A 19,601-nucleotide genomic window follows, 5' to 3' on the forward strand; every position below is an offset into this window, starting at 1 on the left:
CCCCGCGGGTCGCCAAAAGGGTAAGAAAAAGGCAGCCCGTCGTCAGCGCACGCGTGGCGGAGTGGCAGAAGCAACGACGATCGCAAAATCGAACCGCAGCCACGAGAGCGAGACGGCGCACAAATAATAATAAAATCAGCCACCGGAGTTCAGGGATAGGGTGGGTGCGACCAGGGGAGCTTACGTTTACGCGGGAAGGACACACGATGGCACACACGAAGACGACACGGCACGCAAGCTGCGGAGAGAAAAAAGGCGCAAACGGAACGGAACACACACACCGGGGTAATCCTCCCAGACCAGACAGACACAAGAGAAGCTACTTAAACACGAACGATCCGACACACATTAGGATTAGCGGCAGCAGCAGCAGTGGCAGCAGCAGTGGCGGCGCGCAATGGGAGTGACGAAGATCACCATCATCATCGTCAGTAACGGTAGGCAGCGGGCTCACAGTACCAGGCGTTAACATCTCGACCTTTCTGGCACCAAGAGCACCGCGGCCGACCGCAACACACCGACGCATTAGATTAATCTTATTAGTGGCCGCGTTGGAACGTCCACCGACCGATACATTACGCGCCCAAAATGCATTGTTTTGGTTCCTTTAATGGACGCACCCATCAAACGCGCCGTCGTTCGTTGCCGAGGTTCGTCGTCCGTCCGCCCGTTGAACTCTTTTGTATGGGTTCAAGATATGCGGGCGAAAAAAGGGGCAAAAACGCGCCGAAGATGATGCACCGGTCCCCGGACCGGTGTCGGGCGTTGTCGTTTCTCCCCCTGCCTGTGTCGTTACTGAAGTAGCAGTTCATGCATCTCGAAATAATTAATGCCACTTCACCTTCGTCGCCACTTTGCTCCCGTCGGGGGCCGCCACCGTCGGGTTGGTCAGTCGGTCAGTGTGCTTCGTTTGCTTCTCTCTCTCTCTCTCTCTCTCTGTCGCTATTCGAAACCCGTAAAAATGCCCAGTTCATACGGCGGCGGCGGCCATCGTGAAGCGGTTGACCCGAAACCCGAAACGATCGCTTGTGTCGCCGCCACCCGGCACCCGTTTGGGACCGGCAGAAAATTACCGCGCGCATCGTTTTTAACGATGTCCTGGGGCCAGGGACTTCGTCCTCGAAACGCATCTTCTCGCCGGCGCGCTTTCGCCGGCGCCCGGCCCATTCGATCGCCGAAGATCTTCTTCAGGCCCAACCTTCGGCTGCGGGAGAGAGTTCGTTCGGTGATCGTTGCAAAAATTTGGCAAACGAACGGCGTGTGGGAAATGTCAAGAGGTTGCACGTGTAACGCGAAATTCTTGCGGCTGCGGCTACGATTAATCGTGGTGTTGGGCCGTTTCGGGGGGCCGTTTAGTGTGCCATTGGTGGTCTTAAATCACTTTCGGCCGATATCGCTTCGCGCACACGATTATGTTTCACAATTATTGGCAGTAAAGTCACCGAAGGTGACCCGAAAAACGGAAGTTACTTGCGGTTAGTTCATGTTTTCTGTAAGGGCGTGCGTTCGGCCACGATCGCCATCATAAATCATAACTTACACTTCCATGACCCCTTACGCAACGGTCACCTCTGTTCTCTGCTTTGTGTCCCGGCCGACCACCGGTCAGAGAGAGAGAGAGAGACTGCCCATTACCGAACGCGCATTTAAGAGCATAAATTTGCGAACCATTCCAACCTACAAATAATACTGTTAGATACTAAGATAGAAAGTGATCCCGAAGGACCGCGCGGTAGAGCGAGAGAACAGGAGCCACGAGGGCCACTCACGAAGCGCTCCGAAATGAACTAATGAACTAATGATCCGTAATCTAACTAACCCCTTAGCCTATAAAAGCGCGTGCTGTTTAGTTGTTAAGTAGCTCTCTTATAAAAAATACACAACGTAGGAAAGTGACCCGCTCGTTTTTATTCAGTTCCCCAATCATTTCGACCCAACGCAATTCCCGTACCCAACAAATACAAATTTGGAAGACCGACGTACCGGTGTCCGCGGCCCGGCGGAATTCGGCGAGCCGACGCCGGTTGCCGGGTTTATTCATTCATCAATTTTTCGGTCCAGTTTGCCCTTTCGCTTGCGGGCGCCCCGGGTTCAGCGCATGTTATCCAATCTTTCCTTTGCAGCGATCGGAAAGTAAACTGAAGAATGACAAAATACCGACCCGGGCCGGTTATGGGCGAGTCAACATATTGCAACATTCGGTTGCGCTCGCGGTAAGACTCTGATCGATCGCCAGAGTTGGTCGCTTCCGGAGGACGCTTTCTTTTCGCGCGCGAAGAACGAGATCGGAGGAAGCGCATTCAATAAATCTGCTCTCCTTACCTTAACTGATCGTTAAAACCGTCCGTTACAGTCGTAATCAATTTGCGATAAATGCCACAGATATACTATGCGCATCGATGTCCGTGGCCACAAGCCACAGATCATGAACGGCATGCTGACGGCTTTTATGCTTCAAGTGTAATTTTGGGGTATAAAGTTACACGCAACTTCACGACCGACCGAATCATTAAAATTCCCCATTTTGGCGATCGTTTCGCGATCTCGATCTTCTCAATCACAAGAAAAGGTCACGTGCGGACAATAGTTGTTTATTATCACATGTTTTCCGGATTTTTTCGCCTCGCTTCTCGCCGTGTCGATTGAAGTTCAATTAACAAATGGCACGATCGGCACGGGGTGATGCTACTTCCTCGAGCGATCGGTATGCACCCATACGAGCGCGCGCTAATGATGGGCATTAGAAAGACGATGAGGGACGGAATTATAAGTTCAATTTCCAGTCCAGCAAATGGCGCCCGGGGTGCGAGGCAGACACGTGCGTTTGCCATTTTTGAATAATGAGTCAACAAGAAGGAGCCAATCTCGATTCTAGGGCCGGTTCCTGGGAAGTGAATCGACTGTTTGAATTGCCTATTCAAGCGGTCAGTCGAGCGTCGAACGTTAGTGTTAAGGAAAAAAATCCCTTTTTATGCCATCCATTTTAATGTGTGTTACGACAAAAAGCCTCTAGTGACCGCTGACGATTTGTTGACATTAGGACAGCATCCAATGATTCCGGAAATTGAAAATGGTGCCGCGTTTTGCACTGCGGCTCCAACTCTCATAACAAATGCCAAACCGTGACCTGGCTTCCGCGTGCGACAAACAATTTCCTGAATTCCTCCTCCAATAAACATTAACAATAACACATCGGCCACTAGCAAACACCATTCAGAATCATCCACCGCGGCCTGCGGGTCGCCCGATTCGATCTCTGATCGCGGAGGCATATAAAAGTTAATTACATCCTGCGCACACAATTGCCGAACCTTTTTCGCGTTGATTTAAACTTTAATTGGATCTCCCGCAGCTCTGCGAACCAATCAGTGAACCAATAGTTCACAAACTTTGCCATCTCAATCAATTATGTGGCGCGTTGGGCATCCATTGAGCACCGGGGATCCTTGCTCGAGGCTATTTAGGAGACATTGATTTTCGGTGTGCCATAAATCACTTGGCGCCCTTCCCGGGGGGACTCTTCGTTGCAGAACGAGCACTCGCGACGGCCTAGAGAAGGCCAATTTCAGAGCCCTGGCGATGGTGTGTACAATGTTGTTAGTAGCGTCATTTTACGGCTACGGCAAACCAGTTACCGGTGGCGAGTGCAAAACGAGTTAGAAATTGTCTATTAATATACGGTTCCACTATCGGTGAAAAGGAATCTGGGCTCACGGCAACCGCGCACCCTCGAAGATCGACCCATCCACACGTCATACGCTCGAATCCGAACAGGTAGGGAGGAGGGCCCCGAGAAGACTACACATTTACGGTCGGTACCGGCACACAATCGACCGTTCGCACGTCGTAAAGATCAATATTTGCATAAGATGCATTTTAATTCCTCTTAACGCAATCTCAATCACCGCACGATCACCGGAGTGCCCCGGTGCGGGATTTGATGAAAAGACCGTTCCATTCGTTGCGTTTTGCTAGCCCGGTTTTGGTGGCTTCACCCGAAAAATGGTGACATTGAAACACTTTGTCCCTACGCTCATCATCATAAACGCATTAATGGCCGCTACTGCTCGAGTTGAGGGATTGTGCAAAAACCTTACGACCACTTATGCGAATTAACGGTCCAAGTGTGGATGGTAAAACAACGGCCGCACCGGTGGTGGTCACACATTTTATGCTTCGGACGGACCATTGTTTCGTCTGGCGCCGACGGTGTGTGTGTGTGTGGGCTGTGTCCGCTGTGTGATCACCGAATTTTCCCGCACCGAAATTCCTTCGAAGTGTACCCAAATTTAAGCGAAACCATTTTCTCACCATTGACGCTGCCCGGTGCTCCGGCGCAAACGGTTGCCTCACACACGCCGGCCGGAGGGCCATGTCGGTGACGGTTTAATAATGTGAGTCCAGCCACCCAACGACACGCCGTGGCATTGCATTCCGCTGGGACTCGACCACTGGCTCCTGAGGTGGCGGATCTCGGAGTTTGACCAATTGCGCACTGATTTCATCGCACTCGGAATAGGAATTCTTTCTATGTGCTGTCCGGCTATCTGTAAGATAAAGAAGACACGCATTTTCGGCATGTCACCCGGTGGCTAATGTTTTGGTCCGTGTTTCGCCGTGTAATGCATTCCGATTGCAGAATTCATTTATGAGATGCACAACGCGCTTGTTTTATTACGCTTTGTGCTGTGGATATGATTTATTTCTCGAATTTTCTTTTGCCATGCTGCGGAGAGCATTGTGCGCCATGCTTTAATTTATGCCAGGGCTTGTCATTACTGCTTCGCTGTCATGAACAATTTGGCAGAATGACATATTTGTGATAAAAATGGCCCCAAATTCGCGTTGTCCAGCCTATTTGGCAACAGCATTTGAATTTGACGGATAAGCTTTTCTGATCGGGATTTGTAGTAGGCCTACTGCGATGTGCCCGGTTGACTTTGACACATCTATTCCTCGATTCAGTTAGTTGATGAAAATTTTCATTGAATTTATTTGGAATTGTAAACAAACTTAGAAAAAACATTAATATGGCCGGGATGGCAGAACGGGATGAAGATTAATAATCAGTTCAAGAGTCCTCTGGCACTGTTGGGTATGCGCTCTGGCTTTGAAAATTGAACTGCCATTGTGTCGCCTGTCGTGTAGTAGACCGCAAAGTACAAGACCGCTCCAAACGGACTACCAACAGTAGACAGCCCATCTCCAGAAGCAGTGCTTCCGCGGGACCTTCGCGATCGAAACACGGACCCAGCGTGTACGTGCTACTCGTGCATTAGATAAAGTTGGCAAACAGCGGGCCACGTCTCGGCGCTTCTCATTTTCGCCCTCGTCTGCAATGGAAAAGTTCAAAAGTCTTGCAAATCATTAATAAAAACCCTTAAACCAGACGATAGGGGAGACGTTTTATTGTGGAAGCACCCTCTTTGCGCCGCCCGGGCACACTTTTTATGGGCCTCGCTAAACACACAGACACAGAATGGTGGTGAATGTCGCGCTGCTGCCGTAATGCGCTATTTACCTAAGAGAGCATGATGGCAAATGTTGCTCGTGCCGTCGTCGTGCCACCGTCTTGAGCGCTCGTTAGGTCATTGGAAATATTTGATTTCACGCCAACAGCAACCATCGCCGCCGAGCTGAGCCAGACTGAGGAGGCGTCTAATCGATCGATGAATTAAGAACGCCTTTGGCCAACCCTCGGTTTTGTGCCCATCAGTTGGGTGGGCTCCCGCGAAGGAGTGTGCTTCGCCAGCTCGGGATTTTAAGACCATTTAAATTAATTACAAACGCACTCGATCGCACGCTGGTGGCCTTAACGACAGGTAAAACAATCATTCTTTGAGTATGACCGGCACGAAACAGCACCGAAAACAAAAAAGGCGGTCGACGATGCGGTCGGTGCGTGTCGCTCGAACCCTGTGTCGGTTGTCATCGGTACACGGCGATTAATCGATCATGCAAGGGCCACCCAGCGAAAGGTCGTCCGTCCTGGGCTGAGCATAACCGCACGCCAAAGAGCGCCCCTGGCCGGTCGGCAGCCGTGGCGGGTCCCATCCGGTTTCGGGTTGACCCTACAATTAATCCAAGGTGAATTGCAAGGGATGAGTCAAGTTTCGTAGCTGCACGATCGGCACGGCAGGAGGTTCGGGCGCCTAGTACTCCGGCACGTACCCCGTTCCATGGCTAACGGGTTTCGGTCCGAGCCGAAATCCTCGGGCGAGCGCCAACGTTTCGCAAAACCCCCGGCGCAATTGGGCACACAGATCCTGAGCTCCGGGCGCAGCGCAGAGTGCAGCGTGGTCTCCTGCAGCGCGCCGCTGTTTGGGACCCCATAGGGCACCACACCTCAGAATCACCACACGACGCGCAGACCTCGAACGGCCTCGAACTATGAGCCACTGTGGCTGCTGCTGCTGCCGTAGCCCGATACCGGACCTAGCCCTCCGAGATCGGCGGATCGCTGGCACCCCAGAATCCGTCGCGTTCCGTCAAGATCGTTGAGTGACATTCCGATTGCTAAGCTTAAATAAAAACATCCATAACCAGACAAAAAAACGCGATCGAGCACACGATCATCGTGATGTTCTCAGCGAGCAGGCAGCGATCATCGTAGCATCCAAAACAAAAAAAAAGAGGCAGCCAGCTGAGGCTCACTCAGGCTGGATTGTTAGATGATCGGATTCGAAGCGGATGCGGTTTAATTTGCGATGCTCCAAAACTCGGGCCAGCCAACGCCAACAGGCCATTTTTATTGGTTTCGGCCCAACACCAGCGATTGGTGCGTTTCTGTGTTCCCAAAAAGGTTTAGCGCGGTTTTGCGAAATCGTCGTCGTCGTCGCCGCCGTCGGGGAATGTGACTTTCACATACTTCTCTAGTCGATCGCTAATGGGCCGCAAGGTAATGGGGCACTGTAAGGGCTGAAGATGAATGAAATGGGACTCGAATAGATAGAGCCGATAAGCAGCTGAGGTTTCGAGCTGCGGGGTGATGCATCATAATTCATCTTATTTATTGAGCATATCAAACGCTCGCCCCAATAGAGGCCGCGGCTGGCACGTGTGTTACCGAAATGTGGCCGGTCGATGCCGAGAATGAGTTAGGCAGCGTTGATTAATGAAGTGAACGGGTGGTGAAGATTAATTTGAACGCTTCGTCGAACGCGCGAGTGTCGTTTTCCACATCAAATGGAAATGAGAACGAATCGAAATCGAAAGGCAAAAATGCGTTGTGCGTTTTTTTAGGGGCCAAAAGGCCGCATTTTATTGCGATAAAACACACGATGGCCCCTAGAGGCCCGTTCTGCTCATCGAGGGGCGATCGAAGGATTTGTCTGTTTTAGAGTCACGATCAATCGATCGAACGAGCCCGGTAAATCCAATTGATGTATGTCCGTGATCGCTTCGGTTTCGTTTGATTCACTTCCGACTAGAGGACAGACCCGCGTTGATTATGTATGTTCGGCCACGAGAGCATGTTAAGCTGCCAATCGCAGCAACGGATGAACCGCATGTTTTATGCCATAAGCTGCCATGACAAGGAGTCGCACACGAGAGAATCGTGCACTGGAATGAACATTCCACCGGAGTCACCACCGGCTCGGTGGTCACTCGCTCTTGGGAGCACCCCGCTTTACTGCTAATTACATTAGAGCGCACCGGCGATGACACTGGCCCCACTGGCCGTCCGAATCCCTTCACTCGCACCAGCCTTGGTACGCCGTGCACCGGCCGGCAGGACCGCAGCGGTAGCGGTGCCGGATGTTGCCAGCCTTGACCTTTGCGGGGCCACCGTTCTGGCGCACTAGGAGCTCCAGTCTCAGTCGTAGGCGCCCTCCCTCCCAATCGAAGCGGTGGCCTCTCCGTTTTCATTACATTTTCATTAGGAGGGAAAACCTGGGCCACTCGGGATGTCCGCACGGCGCCATGAGTAATCGATTTCAGGCTCACTGGCGGACATGTCGCCGCTAATCTAATATGTATCTTATCTCTGCCCACTAGCCGCCAGGCTCGCGCAGGAGTGCCGATCTTTATTAGCATAAGCGAAGAGCTATGAAGTGTTCGCTAAAATCAACTGACCACCATCGGTGGCTGTGAATGAAACAATCGAATCAACCCTTACGGTGCGCCGTTCCGCGCACCGTTCCGCTCAATGGAGACGCGTGGTATTTAATGAAGTTGACATTTAGCACCCGCCGGGCGCAAACTGTGCCATACGCGTCTCGGAACGCCGTCCCCCGGCTGCTACCCAGCAAGGCATCTTGGGACACATCTTTCAGGCGCGCTGAAATATGATTCAACCCCACAAGTGCACTGCGGCCGCGTGGTGCTTCTTCGTTTTGGGTTTTTTGTATGTGTCACGCACACGTCCATCGCTGCACTGCAAGCATATGCAATGTGGCCGCGGTCTGGCTGAATCAACTCCATTCCAATCTCTGCGCTGCTCTGTGCTGTGGCGTTGAAGTACGCTCCAACATCAATTTGGTATTTCTGCGCACTTCGGGCGCTGAAATGCCACGCGCGCCGTTAAATGTTTATTGGTTTGCCTTCTGTGAAACTGTTACGTTGTAATAAAACTTTTAAAAGTGCACTTAAAAATATCTTCGCTAATGTAGCCACACCCTATTGCATATCTTTAGGCGCCCTGGGATGTTACAATTTCTTGTGCATTGCCTACCTTCAGGCGCTGCTAATACGAAAACATGAAAACCGTGCCTTGCCTGTTAAAACCTGCTAAACTGGCCAGACATTGGCCAGTTGGCAGGTGGTTGGCTCTTCTTTGCCATTTGCCATTATTTATTGTTTAATCCGAGTGCGAACCACCCCCTGCCGGAGGGTGCCCACTATCTCGCAACCAGGACACGGTACATCCTCCCATATCTCACGGTACTAAATTTACACCGATCATTCGAGGGGGGGTCCCATTAAATAACCACTAAAAGCTCGGCATCGGCCTCATCGACAAACTCGACTGTCACATCAGTACCTGTCGCTCGTAAAGCAACCGATCGTTGGTCATTGGATGATCTGGCGGACCGTAAGCGAGGCGGTAAGAAGCATGGCACGATAAAAATCCACTCCAAACCTGCCCCGACGAAGATGGAGCCGCGAGCGGAAAACTTTGTATCTTCATTTCGCACTCACGATGTGCCGCAACATTGTGCGGTCCTTCGCTCGGCAGGGGTCTCCATCTCCGGTGCCACCGATGCCACCTGCTAAGGTCCGGTGTCCGGTTTATGAATTTTACATGAGCATTCCCAGGACCGCGACGGCTCCGAGGGGCTAGAACTCTTCGCTCCGAATACGGGACTGATGTTTGAAAATGGCAAGGTCGCCCGCGATCGGTGCACGATCGGCGCACGATCGACCGGCGGTCGGAAGGGCTTGCCCGAAAACCGTTGCCACTTCGCTGTGGCCGAAGTTCAATGGCGACCGTTTGCGGGAATTGCTTCCTCGTTCAAAAAGCATCGCCAAGGTAGCATCACCGTGGGGTCCCCTAAAACACGCATTCATCGGCCAAAATTGGAATCGGCTAGCATAGCGGTGCTTCTTCGGTTCTTCCAAAAATATCCTACCCTTGACATGCTTTTTAGCGGCGCCTTATTGTGCATCACTCGGACCTGCCGTGCATGTTCCGGAAATGGGCGATATGATCATCAGGTAGGGTGGGACGACACATTAGTCACCCGAGGGAGAGAGGTCACTGCGGTACACCCAACCACGGGTGTCCCAACCGCAGAACCCACACACACACACCGCAGGCTACCGGCAGCGCAACCGACCGACCTCAATTGCTCCGAAATGTCACTCGAGTTGAGTCGGTTGGCACACCGGGGGCACCCCCAGTGCAGCTCAAATTTCCCACCCGATCTTTGTTATTGACTGTGTGCGCCACAATCGCCGTCGATCATCTTCAGTTACGCCGCGCCGGGTTCGGTCTCGGATGATTATGCTGTCATCCTAAGCGACGCGCTGTCACCGCCGACGCCGCCGGCGGCGGTGGCTAAGGGTGCGTAAGCCCACGGCCACCTCTCACCTCTCACGGTGATATTTAGCGCCGAGTCGCCGAGAATTACCGTAACGGAACGGAATCGGGGCCCGCCGATCGACCCAAGGAGCCACATAATTGAACGGCTTGCTGGCTGGGGAAAAGATCACTCCGAAAGATCCGCACACCGACCGAAGGTTCTGAAGCGGTCGGCCCAAGAACCAACCAAGAACGAACTCGTTGGTCTTTCGCGTGTAATTTACCCGTAATTTCTAATCAGAACGCCACAGTTTGGACGCGCCGCGGTAATGGAGGTGCTAATCGGATTGTTGCCCTCCGCTAAATGTCAGCCGCGCGGAGGAAGCGGATCCGGAGTCCGGCACGATCTCGTGCGCCGGAGGTGGCGCCGTGTTTTGGACACCGCGCCCCGGGGGGACCAACCGAAACCGAGAGCGTCGGGCTGCCCGTGATCGGCCTTGCATGATTTATCGATTTCAGCGGCACCGGTGAGAAATATGATACCAGGAAGAATGGTGGGCCCTGGAATTTGTCATCACCCGATCGTTTGCGTGACCTTTACTGGGAGGGGGGATGGGGCGTTGATGGGGTTCATTAATCCGTGGAAACCCCCGGCATCGGCTCGGCATTTGAAGTCGGTTGAGAACAAGAACGGCGCCGAAGATGCAAATGGCCGCAAAAGGTGTCGCCATCCCGATTGCGAAGTCGGGCTTTCCACCCCGGCGTCCGGCGTGATTTACGTGACATGCGGCAGATAAACATGCGTGCCGATTCGTTTCGTGTAGCATCGTCCGCAAGATTTTTATGATTTGCCAGCATTAGCCAGCAGCAGACTTACAGGTAGGTCTTCTTCGGGACCCTCGGCGAGCTTAAGACGAAGACGATCACTTTACCCATCGTAGATAAGCTGGACGACGGGGCTAAAGCTACGCGGCGAACGGAGCTCGATGACCTCTCGGGGCTCCGGCAGCGCATAGATCGATCTTCGCAGCGGCCAAACGGTAGCAGCCACACGATCAGCTGTGCCGCTTTTCGGGTTGCCCAACACGAACGTTCATTGCAGCGTTTTCAACTTTAAACTTTGCGCCTGATGCATCGATAATTTGCATCGACACCGAGCACCGGACCGGTCAAGCTCCGGGTACGGGTCCGGACGATCAAATTCGTCTAGAATCACGGCACGGCTGACCGGGAGATCATGTCTAATCTCGTACCGCGCACACCGGTCAAAGGTTGACGGGTTTTCGGGCCGGGGTGAACAACGCCCCGGCCCCCGTGACGCCTATCCGATTACCGAGGCCGCCCCTCTGGTGGGGGGGGGGGCGGTATTTTCCACCTTCGCTCCGAAACCGGTTTCAATTCGACGATGACCGTCTTTCTTACGCTCGCTCGCTGTGCGAAGATGTGCGCGCGCGATCAAAAACGATCAATAAAAACGGTACGGCCAATACTTCAATCGTCGCTCGTCCTTGGGTCCGCCCCCCCCCCCCCCCCCCCCCCCCCCCCGACCCCCGGTGGGGCCGTTCTTTGCCCTCGCCGACTCACCGAGGACTTGATTTTAGAAGTGCCACCTGGAGCTTCGCCCTGACATCTGACATCGGACTCCCACTGGGGGGCGGCCCCTTAATGAGCCCCTGGGGGGTGGCAATAAATCGGCTGGCATAAGCTTTTAATTGATTCCATTTGTCCCCCACCGAACCCTGTTGGTGGTCCAAATCAGGGGGTTACCGGTACACCTCGGATTTATGAGAAAATGTAAAACATCGCAAAGAACACGGCCATTTGTTTATGGGCGCATCCCATTTAGTAGGTTCCCGAAGACTCGAGGGGCCGGCCCGAGATCGAGACCGTACAAGGAAGTTGAGCCACACATGACCCGCCCAGCCGTTCACTTTGCCGTTGGGCCAGACCCCGAGATGCACAAAACTGTCTCTGCGCCAGTTCCTAGAAGCCCTTTGCTCTCTGGCGGCACAATGCGGCACAATCCGTCACTTGCATGTATTAGCTCACAGTGCGCGGGATATGCAAATGGCACGACGGCTTGACAGGGCCGTCTAGAGCCCTGCCTCCCGGTACCCGGCCCATCCGCCCAGTCGTCGGTTTGATTGACTGATACAAGCCGCCGCTTTCCAGCTGGATGATCCTCCGTTTTGGGTTTAAGCGGGAGCCACTCCAGTTTGTGGCCGGGGCGGCCCGTCAAGAAAAGGTGAGCTAATCTTGGGGCGTTGATCGCTTCAGCGCCCGACTTCGCTCGAATGGACACGCTCGGAATTATGAGCGAAGCCAGCCAGCCAGCCAGGAGCAGCTGCCGGAAAGCAGTAGGCGCTGCCCTGGGCCGGGTGTTATGTGCACGGTGGCGACAGCTCTAAAGAACCACCGGCGGCCCGTGTGTCGACGCCGGGTAAACCGCAACACCGACGATTGATGAGTCAACCGTAAAAATGGCGGCGGCCAATTTCCGGGCACCGGGACAGCGCTGTACTGTTGAGGATCCGCGCGATCTGCTTCGCGTTAAAACCCTCGAAAAACACCGAGTTGACCCACGAAAAGAAGCCCTAAAATCGAAATCTGTTTTCGGTGCCCATTCCGTTGCATCGGTTCGGTCCATGACCAACACCCAGTGCCCGCGCCAGTTACATCACTCAACAGATCGGATCCCCTCCGGTGCCAGATCGGAATGAAGATATGTGATATTTTATTATTAATCATTCCGTGTGCCTTTTACAGCGTCGCAGCTTCATCGCCCCAGATGACCGTCTCGTTTTGTGCGATACTTTATTCATCGGCCACTGCGGTTTGCGATGCGGCCGCAATCCGTAAGCGCTGCAATCCGTGGCCGGGTTTTTAGAGCGCAATTCTTAACGCGCCCACACCTTGTTTGGGGTCAGCCCGGGCCGGAGTTGTCGGATGGAGCAGCGAATAGTAATCATTAGCCACAATGGTCCGGAGTATGCACCGGAGTGTTACTGCACACTGCCGATCAGCTTCCCAATCTGAAGCGATCAGCTTATTATTAGCAACGGCGACACACACACAGTGCGCAGAGGATCCAACCAACCTCGAAGAACCTTGTGCCTTGTGGCCTCAAGGGCAGCTAAAAGGTTTCTATTTTTATCGCCGAATCGATGCGATTCGGCAACTCGTGAGTCAGTACCGAAGGCTCTTCTGAAGCACTTCTGAACTATCAATCATGTGCTGAGGGTCCCCAAAAACGGGGAACCTCCTTGGTCCGAGCCACCCCAAATGCAGCGAATCGTGCGTCGATGTGAAGTGTCAGGTGATAGAGAGGGGTCCACACGTGATAAAGGCCGCGTTCCTCCTTTTTCGGGTTGGGCAATACTTGGGCAATACCCGCGTGGTTTATCCACCGTAACAGCCGATGGCCGACAAATCCGAGACGAGTCCGGGCGAGTTCAAAGTTTAAGCAGATCATCGGTATCGCGCACGTCGACCCACACCGCCCGGGTCGCGAAGGATTATGTAACCGGGCCGACCGAACGAGAGCCGGTCTGTCTCTGGCGGCTGGAAAGTGAAAGTGGGATCGGGGAGATCATCTGTCATGTTTTGTGTGGTGTTCGTGTCCCGACGTTCACGTAGCGATCCGCAGCGTGTGAGGAAATGCGCCGCTGCGTCAGTTACGTCAGGTGGCGACGTGTTGAGATGTGTTGTGAAACCTTGACCTTGATTACATCCGCTCGCGGGGTCCTCTCGGAAGCGCGCTCGTCAAGAAGAGCATGATGATAGTGCTAAACGGCACCCGACGCGCGATTTATGGTTCACGCGAGGGGGGCAAACAAAAACCCCGAACGCAAAGTCTATTAATATCTGTGACCCCCCGCCCGTTGGCCTCGAAGGGGAGCTGTTTTTGGATGGCTATTTTTGGTCGTCTAGCCGCCGGACTCTTAATCGATCGTTTAGCATTTAGCGAGACACGCGCCGCGTCGAACGGCCGTACGTTTTACGACCGTCCCAGCAAGCGTCTGGAGGTCCTTGAGCGTGAAGACGACTGAATGATCGATCAAATCAATCTATCCCCCCAGCTACAGACGGTGTTCGATGTGGCTAAAGACACCAATTAGTGGCGCATCCTTGAGACGGATTGGCCCGCATTTCGGAGTGCGTCATCCCGGACCACAGCACAAGAGTTGACGGGGCTTAAGGTGTTTTTTTTAAGTCGATTGTTTTATTTACAAACTAGCAACGGACTATTTACAGACGTTTCGTGCTGTGCGGCGGTGGAGGACAGAAAGAAAGGGGACTTTATGGCTTTCGATAGAAATAGACAGAGTGGGGAAATGTAGGAGGCGTTAGGAGAGGAAATTTGAGGAGAGTTAACGTCCTAAACGTCGGGCTGGAGTATGTGTCAGGTAGTTCTTCTCCATTCTCTAGTTGAGGGGGACCCGAGTCCGCTCGGTAGTGACTTGAGTTCCAGTGGCTGGAACACACCTTGGAAGACCTTGGCAACTGACTGGCTACTTCTGGCGACCTATTTCTAGCCGCTCAGCCGCGCGATGGCCGCATCCAGGGCGTCGAGGCTGAAGTTCGGGTCGTCACGCGGCGGGTTGGCACGGATCTGCTGGAGCGTCTTCAGGACGTGCTCCGGAGCGGGTCCATCGACGGGCAGGTGGGCACCCTGCGGCTGGAAGCCGTTCTCGTCGGCCACGTACGTCACCTGGTACTGGACACCGTCTTCGCCGGTGTACGAGTAGCTACCCTGCGCCGACTGGCCACCGACGCCGCTCTCCTGCGCATTGAGTCCGTTGCTCGTCTCGTATCGGTAGCTGTACGAACCGTCCGGGTTGACGGCCGAGTCCGACACCAGCACCTGGGCCTGCGCGTCCTGCGGGTTCTGGGCGGCGGCCACAGCAACCAGGGCGGCGACTACGAACTGGAAAGCGGGCAGAGAACGCATAGAACGTTACGAACTAGAACTTCACACTCTACACAATGCGTCACACATCTGTCACACACTCTGTCACGCAACGGGAGGCCTGCGCGGGCTCTCTCCGGCAGAATGTCCATGTTTGGTTCACTTCTTCTACTCGGTACTCCTTTCCGCAGGCACACTGGCACACAGGACACTCACCAGTTTGAACATTGTTGCGGTTGGCGTTGGTTGCTAAGCGACGTCGGCTGAGGTGTGCTCTGATAAAGGCTAATTCGAGAACTGATATCAATTATCGTCCGTCGGAACGCTTTTATAGCGCGTGAGGCTCGATCTCGCGCACCGCGATCTTGACTGAGCACCGCGACCCGCGAGAGAAGGGCGCCCGGCGAGAGCATCATCTCCGCCGCGTTTGGTGGCATCTTCACCGCAACCTTTCGACCGCGTCTCTTTCACTCGGCGCCTCTCACTCAACCACAGCCACCTTGGATCCGTCCCTAGTCGATCGTGCGTCTCGCTCGCTCGGATGATCACCGTTCCCACCTCGCGCGAACCATTTCCACAACCCGAGAGGATCATCATGCGGCATCGTCGTGGTGGTTGTGGTTGTCGTCGGTAAAATTAGAGACTCCACGCACTCCCCACGACCGACCGGAGAGTCACCTTCTCCGGCCGCGCGGCGTGCCGGTGGCATTTGCGGGGAAAAATCGGCACGTAAATGATCATGTGTGAAGATCACCAAACTGCACGCACGGTCTTGTTTCCATGCCCTCCCCCCCGCGAAGGCCACGATGATCATCAAAATGTGATGGCGCCCCACTTCAAGCCACCGAAATTTTCCACCCATTTTCTTGCCTGTGGGAGACCGTTCCCCACTCCGTGACGCGTGCGAATGTCCGAGAGGGGTCCTCAGCGAGCGAGTGAGCGAAAAGAAGCCACCGCCGTGTGACCTAGTGACAAGTGTCGGCCACAAGTAATGTGGCCGCAAAGCGAGAAACACCGTTTCCATGTATTGATCGAACCCAAAAGTGCTGCTGCGGCTGCTGATGATGATGATGGGGCTTAATGAGGATGTTTGGTTCACGGCTTCGGAGGCTTCCTCGGAGGCAGCCTCGCGCGCGATGCCCTTTTACTTTCACAAACCGACCGGTGGCCGATGATGGAGCCGATGGGCCGGTGATGGAGCCGAGAGCGATCGTCGAAATTCAAGATCAATGTCAGTCAGGTGGATTTAACAGCAGGGGGTTAATTCGTTCCCCGCTTCGACCGACCTGCTGACGGCGAGCTGGTCAATTGGTTCGAGGATGTGCGCCTAAACGAATGCGCGCCAAAATTCCGGCCCATCGATTAATCACGCGTGCGTAATAAATTAAAACTTCTTAAGATCCATCATTCGGGGACACCCGGGGGAAGATAAAATCAATTTATTTTTAATCCCAAACGCCCGAAGCGTCGCGCGAAAACAGCCTTAAAATAACAGCATCATCAGCAGCCCCGGCTCCGGCACCCGGCATTATCGTCGGTGATCATCGGTGGAACCGGTCGATCGGTGTTTATCTTCGCGTTACCTATTTCCAACCCAAGGCGGCCTGTGGTTTACGGCCGTTGCAGGCCCGTATCGGTTGCTTGCCCTCGTCGCCACCCGACGTCAGGGACTACGGCGGTAATCTAATCCGGCCGCCCGCCCGGCCGGCAACCACCGAAATCAAAAACCGTCTAAACCCTTCCAAGGCTAGCAACCTGCGGAGGGGGGCAACGATCGTCTTAGGGTTGCGTTGCCCGTTGACCTAGCCGATGATCTCGGCCCGCAGTTTGCTGTTGTTCCTGGTGTTCTTGGCGCAACCAGCTTGTCGCAACCAGCTAATGTGTCAGGGCAGACATTTCGCTCCCTTTTTCTTCGGCCGGCAGAGGTCAGCAAATGTGGATGCCGAAATGCCATCGCACGCGTGTTGAAGGTCGTCATAAATGCCACCGAACATCACCGAAAATGACCGCCCAACACCGACGGCGGTGTCAGAAAATCACCGTCACCCATCCTGACGGCTGACTGAGGGATTCAGCCGTCCCAGCAGCACCAACATTAGTGGTTATCATAATTTTTCGGAATAAATTTTAATATTTCATCATGCGGTGGCCGAGCTACGTGCTCGACCATTGTTCGCTTCCTCCGACGCTGGCCGCGTGTTGGACAAATATTTGGTTGGATTGGAAGTGTTGCGTAACGGCGGTCCGTTCGGGCGCACGTCAGCTGTTTGAGGAAGCAGCGGCCGTGGCGATGATGGCGATCGATCGATCGATGTTGGTGGACGGTTATGCCTCGGATCGTCACGCTAATTGTTGGTGCGCACAGAGTGCATTTCGGGCAACCTCGGGAGAAGGACTCTCTCCCCGGGGGTGACGAGTGGCCGCTTTCGGCCCGAGAATGCTAATTCGCACGCAACGGGTGAAGCAACGGTGTGAGAAACACGAGTGTGGGACACGGTGCATAAATAAAACTTTAATTTCTATACCCGTCCCCTGGTGCGGTGCGCCAACGGCCGATTTCAAAATAAGCCCATCAAAAGACTTGGGCGAGCGAAGCGAACGAACGAAAAGCCCAAGCGACGAACCCTTTTTCAACACTGATCTGACGGGCGCACCCGGCCCCCCGCTCGCACCGGCCTTTTTTTGGCCACGGCCACCGGTTTCGAGAGCGGGATGCTCCATCGCCAGCACCGGGTCGGGTGACGAAAAGTAGCTCACTCTGTGTCCGCCCGTAATTACTGTCAATCATCTGCGTTGCCGCCGGCCGCCGCCGCCGCGAAGAAGAGCGAAGCATTATTATCGAAAAGCGATTAAGTTATCAGGTCGCTGCTGAGTGCCGTTGAAAGCGGATCACGATCGTTCGATGACGATCGTAATCATCGCGAACACCCATTTGCCCATTATGGACGAAATTTTAATCACCGAATGCCAAAATTAAATTAAATCAGCTTGACATCATCCTGCGCCGGAGCCCCCGGGACCCGCAGGTGCGTAGCGAGAGAGAGAGAGAGATGAGGCCAGATAATTGATGGATTTTTTGGAAGTCATTTTTGGCACGAAAAGGTCATCACTGCAGCAGCAGAAGCTATTGGTGCTGGGGCTCCGGTGGAGCGTTATGACATTTCGAGACGTGAAGAATGTCGGTCCGGCCTGGAGCTGGGCGTGTTGGGCGGTGGCTCTTTGCAGATTTCCAAGCGCTCGCCCGATAGATTGGGGCCCGCAATTAGCACGTTCAAGTGCGCCGACCTTGCAGTACTATTCCACCCGGCCCGGGATGGGTTCAAGAGGCCGCCACAGATGCCTTGCTTGACATTTCGGTTCGGTTCGGCGCATCCACATGCATCGATCGGTTCATGGGTGACTTCTGACCGTTTTGGGGTTGACGTCAGTGGCGAGTCAAGACTTGGCCCGTCCGGTGGCCTTGAATCGAAAATTGACATTTAAATAGCGCGCCCCGGAACAGCGTTGAGTCAAGTGCGGCACACAGAGACAGGGAGAGAGCTGCACATTTTCGGGGAGAAAATGGCACACGAAAAGTGACCTTTTTGCCGGCTGTCCCGCGGCAACCTAAATCCGTGTGCTGTCCGGGTTTCAGGGTCGTAGCGGAAATTGCTGATCCCTGTACCCCGTGGGCGTCGTGAGTGAGAGACAGTGAAATGTCTCGTTATGAAATGATGCGTGTTGCGTCAAAAAAACCCCAACGGACCCCAAAAAGCGCAACGACGGGGCGGCCCCAACATGCACCGACCGACCTCCTCTAACCCGTGTGCGTGTGGACATAAATCATGCTGTTTGACCTTTCGGCTACCGCTTTTCAGCTGCGCCGTCGGGGTTGGTGCAGCTAGTGGTGCGTAAGATTGCCGTTTGCTCAACCGGCCGGCTCCGGACCGAAAGTAGACTCATGTCCCGCGTAATGAGCGATGCAAATGAGCCGAAAACGGAGCCCCCCCACCCCCCTTCATCGACCGTAATCGTTTTCGAACATCGGAAGCGCAAACGATTTCCGCACGTCTGCCCACGAATCGATCGCTTCCGAAAAAGAAAATCGATTCCATCGCCCGGAAGAGTGCCAAAATTGCCATCTTTAGTGGTGAAGGACACCGTCTCAGTTTCTAATTGAGGACCCCGTTAAACGATTTCCAATGGAGTTGAGAGAGCGAAAATAGAAGCTCACCTCAACCGCTGGACTCGATCCTACTGATTACTGATTAATGATTTCGCTGCGCTCGCGACACACGTCCTTTGCCCTCCGGCGGCACCCTCCGGCAGTGGTCCACAAAATTATCCAATTCGAACACCCAAGCCCCCAGCAGCCGTGGGGGTCGGACCGCATTACAAATTACCATCGTCGCCTTGCGTGTGCGCGATAAATAGTCAAATCAAACGATGCGCACCGAGGGCCCGCAACAATGTATGGGTCCGCCGCTCATTAGCATAGCGTAGTTCGTTCACGGAATCTCCGCCGGTGACGATGGGATCGATTGCTTCTTTGCGTTCCTTTTCTGGCGCTCATTTCACGACCATCTCCGGCCCGAGTCCGGCCAAACTCCTTGGCCAAGTGCACGGCACACCGATCGGTGCCACGGTTCAAGGCACCCCGCCGGCGTATGTTGCAACAAGGGGTCATTCAGTCAGGGGTTAGGGGTGTGACCTACTTCACCGGTGAAAACGGTGGTCAGCTCTTCATTT

The 19,601-nt window shown here is 54.0% G+C and overlaps 1 protein-coding gene across 1 annotated transcript; it reads right to left on the reverse strand.

Annotated features, from left to right (window-relative positions):
• Positions 1–14,173: 14,173 nt before the first annotated feature.
• Positions 14,174–15,208, reverse strand: LOC128268130 (cuticle protein CP14.6-like). Its single transcript, XM_053005151.1, has 2 exons — positions 15,090–15,208; positions 14,174–14,891 (listed from the first exon to the last, which is right to left on the reverse strand). Exons 1-2 carry the CDS (start codon positions 15,099–15,101, stop codon positions 14,496–14,498), a joined length of 408 nt encoding a protein of 135 aa, XP_052861111.1. The 5' UTR covers positions 15,102–15,208; the 3' UTR covers positions 14,174–14,495.
• Positions 15,209–19,601: the final 4,393 nt, after the last annotated feature.

The sequence above is a fragment of the Anopheles cruzii genome, chromosome 2 (assembly GCF_943734635.1).
Source record: "Anopheles cruzii chromosome 2, idAnoCruzAS_RS32_06, whole genome shotgun sequence".
Taxonomy (NCBI): domain Eukaryota; kingdom Metazoa; phylum Arthropoda; class Insecta; order Diptera; family Culicidae; genus Anopheles; species Anopheles cruzii.